At 38.1% G+C, this 14,700-nt stretch overlaps 1 protein-coding gene across 4 annotated transcripts in view; it reads right to left on the bottom strand.

Moving 5' to 3' along the window:
• Nucleotides 1-708: 708 nt before the first annotated feature.
• ZNF438 (zinc finger protein 438) overlaps nucleotides 709-14,700 on the bottom strand; it is a 51,485-nt gene continuing 37,493 nt past the window's right edge. For 3 of the 4 annotated variants that reach the window (XM_031052557.2, XM_031052556.2, XM_031052558.2), the window contains exons 6-7: nucleotides 3,737-5,600; nucleotides 709-2,093 (exon numbers count right to left, since the gene is read on the bottom strand). In XM_031052557.2, the coding sequence (XP_030908417.2) occupies nucleotides 1,481-2,093; nucleotides 3,737-5,600 (2,477 nt within the window). In that variant the 3' untranslated portion in view covers nucleotides 709-1,480. Of the gene's footprint in view, nucleotides 2,094-3,736; nucleotides 5,601-8,794; nucleotides 8,964-9,997; nucleotides 10,031-14,700 lie in introns of those variants that run through there. The other variant, XM_031052559.2, reaches the window with a different exon arrangement.

Raw genomic sequence — 14,700 nt, 5'->3', positions numbered from 1 at the left:
CACTATGGGCTGCTACAGCTTTGCATCCTGGTAAGGTAACTGCTACTGGCTCCTCATACTGGAAGGTTAAGGTCCTAGACCCCTGGTGCGTGCACTTGGCTGAGGAGCCACTGGCGTGAGGCAGGCTGGAAGGGCTTGGCTCTCACTTGTCAGTACGGACAGGTGAGGGTTGAACCGGCAGGTGACAAGGTGCATGGGAAGCTGCAGATCCAACATTGCATGCGGGCAGAACAGCTCATGGGTAGCTTGAGATTGCTCGGGTGATGTCAGTCCTGGTCAGACACTCCCTGACTGCCTAAGCACACTTTTTTTCCAACCAGATTTGCATATCCCACTTGCCCTTGGTCATCGTGCTTGTAATAAGCGTGGTTAAAGCCCTTCCCAAATCTTCGCTCACAAAGCCAAGCCATCATCAAGCTGCTGCATGCAGTTCCTCTAGTTGCAAATCTGGCAACACAAGTGAAAACCAACTCATTACCTGTACTATAGATTCAGAAGTGAAAGAACAATTTCCCTTTAAAGCTCAGACTGGGTCAACTGCACAGGTACAAAACCTATATACCAAGAGTGCTAAGGCAAAGTACTAACAGTGTTGGCAACAGTAGAGCTGCTGTCACAGAAGGTATAAGGAATATGCTGAAAGCTCACTGTGAAACATGCAGTCTATTGCAGAATGTGAAACTTCCCAGGAGTAACCAATTCAGCTGATTATTTTTAAAACAAACTTTTATTTTTTTTCATAAAGCAGTCAAGCTTTGAGGGTTTCCTCTTCAGAGGTGGCAACTAACTTATCTTCAACCCAAACAGCTACAGGCAAAGAAATACATGTAGATTTTTCACTTTAAAGTGAAATCCAAGAGATCTTTGCTATTACCAGGACAGAATACAACACCTAAAAGACCTGTCAATAACAAATCTGAAAGCAATGAACGCGGATGACGATAATAAAATCAAAAAACATGAATAGAAACTTTTAAATTATAGATTATAAAGCTCTTGAATGCTGGCTGCATGTAGGCACATTCAAATGATCCAGAGAACTGCATGGAAATATTCACATATATAAAATCTGGAAGCACAGAAACTGCACTTCCAATCTGATTTGTCATTTCATTCAAGACTGAGATTACTTTATATAGAATTATTTATTTCTGTGTGTACAGTATAATTTAACTGGAAAATATTTTTCCTTGGTGTTAACCATTAGTACTGAGTATGTGCTGCTGCTAAGTTCCTTAACCATGAATTTTAAGTACAGTGCTTCATAAAAGGCTTGCAGGTACTCATCGGGAATGATCCTGGATAAATACATTTTTGATTTAACAAAATAAAGATTAGTGTAACTTAAAAAATCCCAACAAACCCACTAAACAAACCTCTGAATTGATACATCTCTTGAATTAGTTTAGCAACACAACAAGAAACAGTCAACAGTTCGGTAAGGCAGTTGATGTTTTTCATAGCATTGTAGAATTGAGCTTCAGTATCCGCCACTGTTAGAAAGTTCAATAATTCCTTGTTTTGATAACAAACTAAAAATTGCCCATAAAGTGGAAGGGTCTTCACAGTTATGATGACTCTGCCAATGATTACAAAGATCCTCTTTTCTTCCAAATAACTGTTTGCATAAAATGCAGTTATAGCTCACTTTAGAGCAAATTTCTGTTCTTCTACTAGGTGTACCAAACCCTGTATTTTGCATCTCTTTGGCTGCTTCACCACTTCCTGACTGAGTCAGTTCACTTTTAGATGATACATCAACATTATTTTGATGGTGCAAGTAGATCTGTCTTTTCAGTTTTGGAAAAGTATAAACATCCTCCTCATGGGCACTGCATTTTGCTAAATGTCTTCTCTCATTGTGCTGTTTCCAGAAGTGGGTTGCATGCTTAATCAGTTCCCCCTTCACTCCTCTACTTCCTTGCAAACCCCCTTCCTTTACTCTTCCCTGGATCTCTTGTCCATGAGAGCACAATAAGTGAAACTTCATTTCACCAAAAGACTGCGCAATAAACTGGCATCGACCACATCTGACCTGTAATTTCACTTCTCCTGGATTATGGAATAGGTCCTCAAAATTGCATTTATTTCCCCTGTTAAAAAAAAGGAAATATGAACTATTTCAGTATTAGCTATGCACAGAACAGGGATGGCAATTTCTTTGTAAGTTCCAAGAAGAGATGACATTCATGAAACATTCATTTAATTAAAAACAGGCACTGTGCTATAGCATTTAAATTATTTTGAGAAGAAAAAAAGGAGAAATAATATAATAATAAGGGTGATTAGGAAAACACTGAAACCAAATGTTATTCAACACTGCTGAGTTTAAGAATTACCTCAAAAATTAGCCTTGGTATAAATAATCTTTTAACAACACCAGGTTTTTAATAAAAGGTTAAAAACACTGTTTAAAGTTCCTGATTTAGTGAGGTCAATGCAAATACTTCTAATTCTGAGCTAGAAAAATGAAAATGAGTGTTACCTGTAGCATACTGCTAAGAGATCTAATGTGTTTACACTGAGTGATCTAAGGCCAGCTTAAGGCAAAACCAAATGCTCCACCTTCTACTCCAAGATGGAAATAATGAAACTTCAAAGCTGCTTTATTTTTTTTCTTCCTAGAAGTCTGTGATACTTTAGTTTAAAAAGCCAGTTTTTAAAACTGTAAATACCTAACTTACAACTGGACAGCCCCTCTCACTGATTTAGGACAACTATGCAGTACGGAGGAAGCAGATACACACAGAGCTAGTAAATCCCTGGTTTAAGCTAAGCTAATCAAATAAGATCTCCAATGAAACCAACTCACAATGTCTATGAAAAGGACCACATTATACTGTGTGTTTCTACATATTAGAGAGATTATCCAACAAGATAAGTAAACTGAACAATTCATTGTACAACAGCTAGTAAGGCTGTAACAAAAGCACTGCTATTTTGTACGTTCAATAAATGAAAAATTTCTAACTGATGCCCCAGAAAGTGGAGCTATGCTAAGCAGAATGTCTAAAACTGAACTGTAGTGTCATGGTGAGGTAGCAGGTTGAAGCCCTGAGCTTAGTAAGGCATACCTCCATGAAAGTAAATGCACGGTGGAACAAACAAAGAAGCCAACATTTATACTGTGTGAAGAAATTTCACCTCAAAATGATAAGGCAGAGATAAATGTTCTATCCATCTTAATATGGTAAATGTTAACTTTTCTACTTGGCTAAGTGATTGATAAAGCAGCAGTAATAAACACACAGGACAGATTAGTTCACAGCATTCCAGAGAAGGAAATGGGATAATGTATTTAATATGATAAACAAACTACAAGATAATACTGAAATATTAATTGCTTTTCACTTGTTGCACTTGATTCTCTCATCTTCTGGGGAAAACCCCAAAACTGGTAAGACACAGAAGAGAGCATAGATAAATAGAAAAAGCATTAGCTGTGAGAAATCAACTGATCAAAATAGCTCAACTGGCAGTTTATTGCATAGTACTAGAATATATGCAAAATGACTTTGGTTATTCAAGAGTCAGTAATACTTTCTACTCAATAAATCAGCTAAATATACCAGATGGTCTAATGGATTGAATAGAATCTGTAACACAATATTTAAACCTTTAGCAATCTCACTGATGGAGGAAAAAAGCAACAGTTTTCATAACAGTGATATTTATGAATTTTGACTGCAACTTGAAATCCTGTTTTCATTAGCATTTAATTAGTGAAAACACTCACCTCTCTGTTGCTTCTTCTGCGTCTTTTATATTTGTATCCCTTTTCTTCAAAGCATCTTGCAGCTGTTGCTCGCTAGTAGAGGGCTCTGTGCTGATAACAACCCTGTGGACTTCTCTGAGGTGTCCAAAATACACTTTTGCGTGGCCAAAAACTTTAGCACAGAATTCACAGCACACAAGCTTTTGGGGTTTGCCTTCATTGTGATGAAGTTTCATATGCGTGCTCAGGCTTCCAGAATGAATATACGCTTTGCGGCAAATTCGACAGCTGTAGGGCCGTTTGTTTGTGTGGGTGTTCATATGGTCCTGAAGATGGTGTTTAAACTGGAAGATGTGGTTACAAACATGACATTTATGCAACTGCTTAGGTACGTCTGAACATGCATTTCTACTTAAATCACTTGATTTCGCGGATGTAGCATCACTAGGTTTGTAACTTACATGTTTTTTGGGAAGTGCTCTATTTAAAAAAGTAGCTTGGTCTATGCGGTCAGGAGATGGTGTCTCTACTGTTGCTGCAGAAGTCAGAGGTGCAAAAGTCTGCACAACTAACACTGGTTTTGGTCTAATACTACGGTATTTCTTCACTGCCTCTGCTTTTTTGCCATCGGGTGGCTGAAGATCAACTTTCACCCTCTCTCTTCCTTCTTTAAACTTATTAATGATGCATTTCCTTCGCTTGGTCTGAAAAGCCAACAAATCATCTGGGGCTCTTCTTTTCCTGCCTCTTCTTTTAGAGGCTGCACTGTTCTTTTTTTTAAGACTGTCAACATCCACTTTATTGGATGGAGAGAAGGTATTTTCTCGAATGGTTTGTTTGGGGACTTGTGTAAATGACACAGCTAACTGCTTATCAGGTGCTTTAGTAGGAGCACAAAAGGTTTTTGCCGAAGCTGGTGTCTTTTCACATTCAGATCTTGGTGAAGGACCAGATGCATCTGTAACATTAGTATTCTCCTTAGATTTACAGAACACTGAATTTTTTACCCTTGAGTAAGGCAAAATAGGAAGTTTTCCTTTTGGTGCTGATGGAGTCATCTGTATTGTACTGCTAAAAAATGCTGGTGACAGGACAGCAACAGAATTTGCAGAATTTGTGGGTTTTTCCTTTAGTTTCTCAGATGTTATGAATGACTCTCTTCTGGTTGCAGATGCTGTCTTCACAGAGCGTAGACTTGTTTTCTTGGGATTGATTGTACTTGCCAGCTTGGATAAAGAGTCTTTAACTACAGATGGTCCAGAAACATTACTATTAGCAGTTTCAGGTTTGTTCTCTAAAAGAGATCCAGATTCCACACAATTGCTTTTATTCACGAATGTGGCAACGGTAATTTCAGCTGAGTCATGGTCTGTTAGCACTGCTTGCTCAGTTGAATCTGAACTAGAACGAGTTTCAGGACAGTCTTCACTTAAAGTAGTCATGAGGGAAGCCTGTGATGAGATCGATGCTTTGGTAGGAACCTTGTCATGTGCACCCAAACCAGAGACCTGTGCCATTCTTTTGTCACTCAGCATTTTATTTCTTACAGATTGGTACCTAGGGATAGGCAGCTTTAGGTTTTTAGAAGGGCCCACATTTGACTGCTGGACTTGCTGTGTTAGGCCAGGGGCAACATATGGCAAGGCTAACAGGGAGAAAGTTCCCTCATGACCAGCCACCTGCATAAGAGCATAGTTTTGAGTGGGTACCACCAGTGATTTAGAACCTGCAACTGAAATTGGTGTTTTTTGATCAGACGAAGACGACTGAAGACAAGAAACCACCGAAGATGTTAAAATTTTTGGTACCATTTTTGGAGCTATGGTCCTAAACTGATTTGTCTTCTGAAAACTTCGTATTATATCTGAAGAGGATTTGTGTTTATCTGTAATAACAACATAAGAAAGATGTAATATAATACAGCATTTCATTTTTTAAAAAGTACAGTATCAAAAATTAAACTACTTACAAAAGATACTATTCTACACAAATTTATTAAAAATAATTAGTTATTTAAATGACCACTAAATTAATTTTAGGATTACAAATGTTTCATGGACAAAACAAGAATATTCCCTGAAGCAATGTGCTTGAATACAGATACGCAAAAAAAAAACGCTCTTAATCTCATCTTAAATGAATGTTTCATTCTAGTTTAGAAACTACATGGCATTTCAGAACAAATACACTTATAAGCCTCTTCTGCCCTGGAAAAGCTGACTAGCATGTTGGCAATATTCAGCTGGAAGGACAGGACTGAAATCCTATGATGCAGAACTTTTCTGAACACCTGTTCTGATTGTATCTCTCAACCAAAGTCATGCTATCTTTTAGAGTTTCTGTAGCATTTAGAATTTGTGGATTCTATCAGCTACAGACCAAAGCTTACCTGATAGAAGTCTTTAAAAAAATTACTGATATAAAACTTACAAATAATGTAATGAGAGAAGATGCACCACTGTTAAATACTCAATCACACACGTTGCCTATGTGCCTTTAATACACAGCAGAACTACTGTAGTATGTTATTCAAATATTTTCTTGAAAGATACAATTTATCAAGGTTTTATCACAGTTCCTTCTTGTTTCTGCTTGTATTGGTTAATGTTGCAAACATTTTTAGTAAAGAAGAATGTGTGAATAATTAAATAGAACAAATATAAGGAAAAAGGTAAAACGTGGAAGATATAATCTGCACTGAGCAGCAGAGATGTATGCTGACCTTTTCAGACATTCCCTACAATAGGATTTGATGTATAGTTCATTGTACCACTACCATTTCATGTAATAGCCCCATTCAACTACTGGTGCTTCCAGTACTTAAAAAATGGGATAGGTTTCCTGTGGCTAGGAAAAAAAAAAAAAAAATTCCCAGCAATCTCAAACACTGAAAATTCAACTACAAAGATCCTAAGCAGGAAGGCAATTTGGGAAGGCAACAGTGTAAGAAAGATTCATCTAGAGAGAGGAATCACATTTGAATAGAACATGTAATAGTAAATGCTGGGACCTTCAAATACTGCAGTAAGGTAATACCATAGGGATTTTTCCATTCCTTACCACTTTAAAGCCTGGTATTACAAATGCCATAGAGGTAACTGTGAATTATTGCCAATACTGGAAACTCCAGTAAGTTTATCTTAATCCTGGATGTTCTTCTTATACGTAACACACTTTGCAAAGAACACTGTAAGTTACAGAGCCATCAAATTTCATGACCACAACTTCTGGACTGAAATATGCATATACTCATGGTATGCACATGTACAGTAAATCCACTGCCTTCGGGACATGCCAGTTTCACTGAGCAATCACATAAATTGTTCAGTTCATACATAGTCAGTCTGATGCTTCTCAAAACCCCTTTGACGTACACAAGGTTATAGAGTAATAACTATGTAGGGAATAAACCTTTGATCCATTTACTGCTATCTGTAGCATCAAACATGAAATCTATTATGCACCTTCTTGATCCTCCAATTAAGTGAAACTACTGGGCACAACCACAACTTTCTTTCTGCTCAATGTCTGTAGAGATGTCCAGAATTTCTAGATACTCTGTGTGAACTGGGCTACTAGATAGGGAAATTTTGTGTAGACTGGACAACTATATATGGAAATCCTGCACAAACAGAGAGATCCCTGGGGTAAGTCCAGACTTACAGAGTTTGTGCAACCTGGAAAAAGCAGAAACATCCTAAGTTTAAAGTTCTGTTTCCCTACAGTCCTTTTTATTCTCCAAAAGCAAAAAGCATGTACTATTTCTCACTCAAGAACTTAATTTTTGACAATCTACAGCCACCAAATACATAGAAACCTTTATGTTTTCAACTACATAAATTGCTAGTAATACTCAGATTATTTTTTTGTTTCCTGCCGGATATCCTCTTGCTGCTGCTTTCAATTTGCATAAACTTTTTAGGAAAACCAGCACTCAGCAGGCTGCTACCTGTGCTACTTTACACTTCAAGTTACAAGGCACCTGCTCTCTACTAATGGCAACAAATTATTTGAGTACAGGAAAAGACAGAAGTTTTGCTCCAGACACACTACCCTTACAAAAATGTAGAAATGGCAGCTAAAGCACCACAAAAGAAAGGTTAATTTGAGGGTAGAAGGCAGTATTAGTAGAAATTACACTTGACACTACCTTTAAAAGTAAGCATATGCTTCTCAAATATGCTGACTTGCCTATTGCAAAATTAGGCAATAAAATCACTTTTCTTTAAAGAAAGAATCTCCACATATTTTCTCAGCATTCCACAAGAAAGTACCCTTCTAGAAGCCAAGACCTTCATAAATATCAACCACAAAATGCTCTTTGAAACAAGGTCCATTTAGACCAATATTCTTCTTATGCAGTTAACACAATACTAAGCATTGATAGAATTGCTTGAGAGGGATTTTTACACAAACGCTCTTATTCTAGCAAGCGTAATTTTATCATAAATACATCTTCCAGGCAAGCTATGTTTGGAATCAGCCTTCAGTGCAGCTTTTTTTTTTTTCTTGCCCCACCCCAACTTTATATTAGAATCTAGCACAGAAATATTCATTGCAGTGCCTCTGGTAAGCAACAGATACTCAACTCTATTTCCCTCTCATCCAACACAGCTGCTGTAGTTAAGCAGCTTAGCCAGTGTCTAAATATAGAGACAGGCTAGATGCAGACTAGCTGTCTGATGAGCCTCCACACTCAGTGAAAAATTTGCTTATGGACTGGGAAAGCTAACTGGAACAACTGGTGGAAGATTATTTAGCATCTTGCATGAAGAAAAAGTAGTCAGTCAATTCACAGACTGGAGGTCCTGCTGACCCTACCCAGAACGTGCAAGTATCATCAGTGACCTAGACTATTTTTTCCATTTATACTTGGCAAAAACCTCCAACAATTTCCTTTCCACAGAGAGACCGTTCCAGTAATTTCTGTTCACCACCCTGGCACTGAATGACTTGACATTGAATGGCTTTCTGGCTACAATAAGGCCACTTGGAAACTTAACAGCACCTTTAGGGACATTCCACTTCTATTCCACACTTTCTGCCAAACTATTTCTGTCTCTGATTCAAAGGACTCACTTTGACTTGTCAATTGTGACCTGAGGAAAAGCCTTCAATGCTTTTGGAATGAAGTCCTCCATCTAAGAAAGGGAATTTCCAGTTAAGGTTGGCTCTGCAATGGCATTTTTGAGGATGGTCCTTGGTTTTAGACAACATTCCTTTTACACATCAGTCTACAGGTTCTTCACTGGAAGGCAAAAATTTTTACACTTCCTTTAAAATTTTTATTAAGAATAATCAGATTAACAAAACCTTAGATTTAATATCTAAATGACGTGAAGCCCATTTTTAACTTTCATGTTCTAAGTCTTTCAAATAGGCATAGAATTGGGGCAACAGGTAGACACTTTAAAATAATTAAGCACAATGTTAAACTAAATGCAACTCAATTCATATACTTTAAAAGTCTCTGTTAAAAGATTAAGGGTTACCATGCTAGCACCTGCAATATCAAACCACTGAGAAACTTGCAGGATGTCATAAGCTTTCATCTCACCCCTTCTAGATAACCTTAAAATTATATAGGACTAGATAGTGATACACAAATTAAAAAAAAAAAACACCAAAAACCAAAATTAAAAAAAACCCAGCAAACAATGATGCATCAAAGTCTTTGATATAGTCATGCTGGGAAGAGTCCTCTGGAGGAAAGAAAGTCTTCCACAGGGCTCCTCTTTACTCATGGTTCCCCCTCCTTCCTAAGTTATTCATGTCTGGTCTACTCCAATCTGTCCTGCCTTCTCTTTGTACCTCCTTCAGTTTGTTCTCTATGTAAAGCACGTAACATTGCTGAACTTGAACACTGTAGAAAACCTGAGAAGAAATTTAATTTTCCCCATTAATCTGGTTTATTTTGAACATTAAAATAAACCACTAATATACCAGAAACTACTGTGTAATAATGTTAATTTTTTTAATAATCCCTTTAGGACCATTTCACTTGCATAAATAGGTATTTAACTTGTTATGACTGGAGAAGTGACAGAAAATAACACAAACACAAAAAAAAGGATTATCTTGTTTGGAAGGGAAATGCAGAACACATATGAAAAAGAATAATGAAACATTTTATTAAATGCGTGTTTGTTGTCTTTTGCTGAATTTGAAAGGAAGAATATCTATTCTATGGGAAAGAAGAAAATGCACAACTTTCTACCAGATTTTTTTCTATCAATGATAGTTAATTATTCGTTTTGCCAAATCTCCATACACACTAAATACCTGTGGATACTGTCTTTCCAGCACAAGTTTCTTGTTTTTGCTGATCCAGCATACTTTGTTGGACACAATGTTTCACTGCAGGATTAGCATGCAAAAAAACACCACCTGCAAAAGTGCTTCAGTCAGTTATAAATAGATCCCAGGACAAAAAAACCCCAAACCACCCTCAAACTCAAGGAAAACCAGAAAAAGACAGTATAAAATGACAATATAAAACATTAACTTCCAGTTAATACATTAAGAAAGCCACTGCGACTTGCTTTTTGCCATTTTTCTTGCCTCAAAAAATGTTTTAAAATCTAACCTATTACATGCCAAATGCAAGGTGATAGCTTAAGAATTGAGTAAAGCTGGTTAATGTGGTGAACAGATGGGGTGCTTTAGCTTCAGTGTCACGGAAGACAGTCAACAGAACAAAAAAGAGCTCAGAAAAATGAAGATTCAGTAGCTTTAGTAAGGTTTTTAACCAGGGGGGCTAAATTATATACTGCTTTTACTTCCTGTAATTCCATGTAAAACACTAAAACTGCAGATATTCTTGAAAACAGAGTATCTTCCTTCTCTATTCAAAACTGGGATTGCCACATACCTATGCAAAGTACGGTTGCTAGTAAAGCTTACAAATCAGGAGTGCCAAATTCTGTATGTTACAACAATTTGGGTGGAATGTCCTGGTCTGGCTGTTTGCCCCAGATAATCTTCTAAAATCAATTTCAACAGAAAATGTCAGCCATACCCAGGTATGTCCGAAAAAAAAGAAAAAGAAAAAACAAGAAAAGAAAATAAAAGAATCCAGTACGTGTGCCATAGACAAAGACCTTGATATTTAACACAGCAATGTCTCTTTCGTCTGTGAAAAGCTGCCCAAATTTGGCAAAGTTGTAAGCCATTGGCATGTGTTCAATAGATACTTTAAGCAGCTAATTCTTCCAATGCTTGTGTTCTATTGAATGTGCTCCTGCTTCAGGCTGGGCTGGATTTTTCCGAAAACTACAGCTTTAGGTCCAAACATCCACGTTGGAACGAGGAAATGGCCTCTCCTCTCTTAACTGCTAGGCTGACAGCATGGAAGAGGATATTAGGATTTACACAGGGCAAACAGGAAAAGGACAAGAAAACCAGAAATGAGACTTGGAAAGAGTTTAGGCCACAGAGTCAGGGTGGGACAGGAGAATGAAACACAGACTTAAGATGGGTAACAAACATTACTATTAAATGTAAAAGAAGAAGCATTTAAACCACATGCATAATATTGTGTCTTGCATTTCTTACTTTTTAGTACTTTTTTTTTTTAAGAATAATATAAGTATGTTTACATGAGTCCTTCTGTGCAATTTAAAATTGATTTGAAAAATCACAGAATCATAGAATAGTTAGGGTTGCAAAAAGGACCTTAAGATCATCTAGTTCCTACCCCCCTGCCATGGGCAGAGACACCTCACACTAAACCATGCCAACCAAGGCTCTGTCCAACCTGGCCTTGAACACCATCAGGGATGGAGCATTCACAACCTCCCTGGGCAACCCATTCCAGTACCTCACCACCCTTATAGTAAAGAACTTTCTCCTTATATTCAATCTAAACTTCCTCTCTTTAAGTTTCAACCCGTTACCCCTTGTCCTGTCACTACAGTCCCTAATGAACAGTCCCTCCCCAGCATCCCTATAGGCCCCCTTCAGATACTGGAAGGCTGCTATGAGGTCTCCACACAGCCTTCTCTTCTCCAGGCTGAACAGCCCCAACTTTCTCAGCCTGTCTTCATACGGGAGGTGCTCCAGTTCCCTGATCATCCTCGTGGCCCTCCTCTGGACTTGTTCCAACAGTACCATGTCCTTTTTATGTTGAGGACACCAGAACTGCACACAGTACTCCAGCTGAGGTCTCACGAGAGCAGAGGGGCAGGATCACCTCCTTCGACCTGCTGGTCATGTTCCTTTTGATGCAGCCCAGGATACGGTTGGCTTTCTGGGCTGCAAGCGCACACTGCCGGCTCATGTTCAGTTTCTTGTCGACCAACACCACCAAGTCCTTCTTATATTGCAACAAACAATGTACGTACTCTAATGCAAGATCGGAAAATCATACTGCATCATTCACACAAACACAGCGTACAAATACACTTTGAAAACATGTTCTGGCATACCACAGGAGGACAAAATTAAAATAGTTTATTAAAATTGTAAAGGGGAATATTAGACTCTCCAAAGCTACATATAATTAATTCTGATTTGAGCATCAATGTGATTTGCTAGTTGTGCAATAAGCATTTTATCATTTAGAAGTCTTCTTTGATTTGAAGTCCATGCAAGTTTATTTTATGAGATTAAGATTATAGTGCATTTCAAGAAATTCTGTGAGCAGTGGGAGACTTCCTGAATTCCTTGAATATTCTCCAAAAGACTTTTCTTAGCAGAAGAAAGCATTAAAACAGCAAAGTTATACAATTAAAATGATGGGGGGTTATATTAACTGGACTCTATTAAAGCAGATGTTCAAATTTCTAGCAACATTTTTCAGTGTGGGAATAAGTTCAACTATTTTTGGCATAAACAGTTATTTTGGAGATATAACTCATACAGTAATCCAAGATCATGGGCACACAGTTCATATTTAGGGAAGTTCTTCAGTTTCCGGTCTAATTCAGTCTTTTTTTCTCCCCTGAAACATTTTTATTGCACTATGAACCATATACTGACATATGCCAAAGTTTATAGAGATCTACTTTGCAGAAAATTAGTATCTAACATAACTTATATTTTAAAAATATGTATATAAAAAAGAACAATCTCTATTGTTAAGTAATTCCACTTTCTCAATTCCAGAATTGCTTTCCTCTGTTGTTTGAGAGTATACATACGAGCTGCTTCATTATCATGCTGCCATCGATCTGGACTTCTGTAAGGCCTTTGACATTGTCTCACACAACATCCTTCTCTCTAAACTGGATACAGATTTGATAGATGGGCTGTTCAGTGGATAAGGAATTGACTGACTTATTGCATACAGAGAGTAGTGGTAAACAGCTTAATATCCACACAGAAGACAGTGACAAGTACTGTCCCTCAGGGGTCCATACTGGTACCACTACTCTTTAGTATCTTCATCAATGACGCAGACAGTGGGACTGAGTGCACCCTTAGCTAATTTGCAGATGACACCAAGCTGAGTGGCGCAGTAGACAGACTTGAGGGACAGGATGCCATCCAGAGGGACCTGAACAAGCTTAAGAATTGGGCCTGTATGAACCTCAACAAGGCCAAGTGCAAGGTCCTACACGCAGCTGGGGCAGCCCTTGATATCAAACAGGCTAGTGTGAAGAAGGGATTGAGAGCAGCCCTGCAGAGAAGGACTTGGAGGTACTGCTGGATGAAAACCTCAACATGAGCCAACAATGTGCACCCAACAGTCCAGAAAGCCAACTGTATTCTGGACTACATCAAAAGAAGGGAGGGAGGTGGTTCTACTGGTCAAGGAAGGAGATTCTGCCCCTCTACTCTGCTCGGCTGAGACCTCATCTGGAGCACTGCACGCAGCTCTGGAGTCCTCAGTGCAACAAAGACATGGACCTGTTGAAATGAGTCCAGATGAGGGCCACAAAAATAATCAGAGGGCTGGAGCACCTCTTCTGTGAAGGCAAGCTGAGGGAGTTGGGCTTGTTCAGCCTGCAGAGAAGGCTCCAGAGAGACCTTAATATTTTCAATACTTAAGGGCCTTTCAATACTTTAAGGAGGTCTATAAGAAAAATATGGGCAGACTTTTTAGCAAGGCCTGTAGCAATAGGTCAAGGCATAATGGTTTTAAACTAAAATGAGGGTAGATTTGGACTAGATTTAAGGAAGAATCTCTATAGAGGAATAAAGTCTTGGAAGTCTTTACTAAAATTCAGCACATATATCTATATGACAGGTAAGAAGAACATATATATGGAAGAGATTTTTAAACACTCTTCTGCAATGAATTTAAAATCTATTTATTAGCAGATCCACCTGTTCTCTTAACACCTCTCATGCAGTGTTCCGAACTTTAAAAGCTTCCCATTTTTTGAAGGCACAGCCTTTCAAGTTTTGAGCTACTAATTTATATTAAGGGTAACATAATAAATTTAAAGCAGATCAAAATATTTTCACATCAAGAAATGAAAACTGACATAAAGAGAATGACACATAAAGCATCTGTAATTTTTAATAACTTTTCTCACCTTTACAGTTGAAGAAATCACACAGAGATTTATGGCAAGAAGAGAATTTAGGAATAAGGTTTATGCAGCTAAATCTTTGGGCTCAAGGTGGTGCTTGGCCTCTGCAACCACACGAATCACTACTGAAGATGAAAACACTGGTTCTGTGTAAGCATGGAACTTCTGTCTCAGAGAGACTGTTAGATACATCATCAAGGCCTGTGCTTCAGCTTCTATATGTCTCTACTAGTTTCAGCCACCAACCAAACCAATCAAATTTCACGTGGGCATTATCTAGAAACGCTGCTGCTACAACAGGACTCAATTGAGTAGAATGAAAATTATTTTGGTATCACTACAAATCCAGTGGTTTATCTTTGTTGGTTTTGCCTAGTCATTCTGTTCCATAGAGAGTACCACCCCTGGAGATTTGTGAAGTGAGGCTTCAGTACCACAGCCACTTAGTGGAACAACTTGTTTAGAATATAGCTGATGGGAGGTGATGGAAGCACTGGTCATAAACTC

The sequence above is a fragment of the Melopsittacus undulatus genome, chromosome 1 (assembly GCF_012275295.1).
Source record: "Melopsittacus undulatus isolate bMelUnd1 chromosome 1, bMelUnd1.mat.Z, whole genome shotgun sequence".
Taxonomy (NCBI): domain Eukaryota; kingdom Metazoa; phylum Chordata; class Aves; order Psittaciformes; family Psittaculidae; genus Melopsittacus; species Melopsittacus undulatus.
This window is presented reverse-complemented; position numbering and strand designations above follow the sequence as displayed.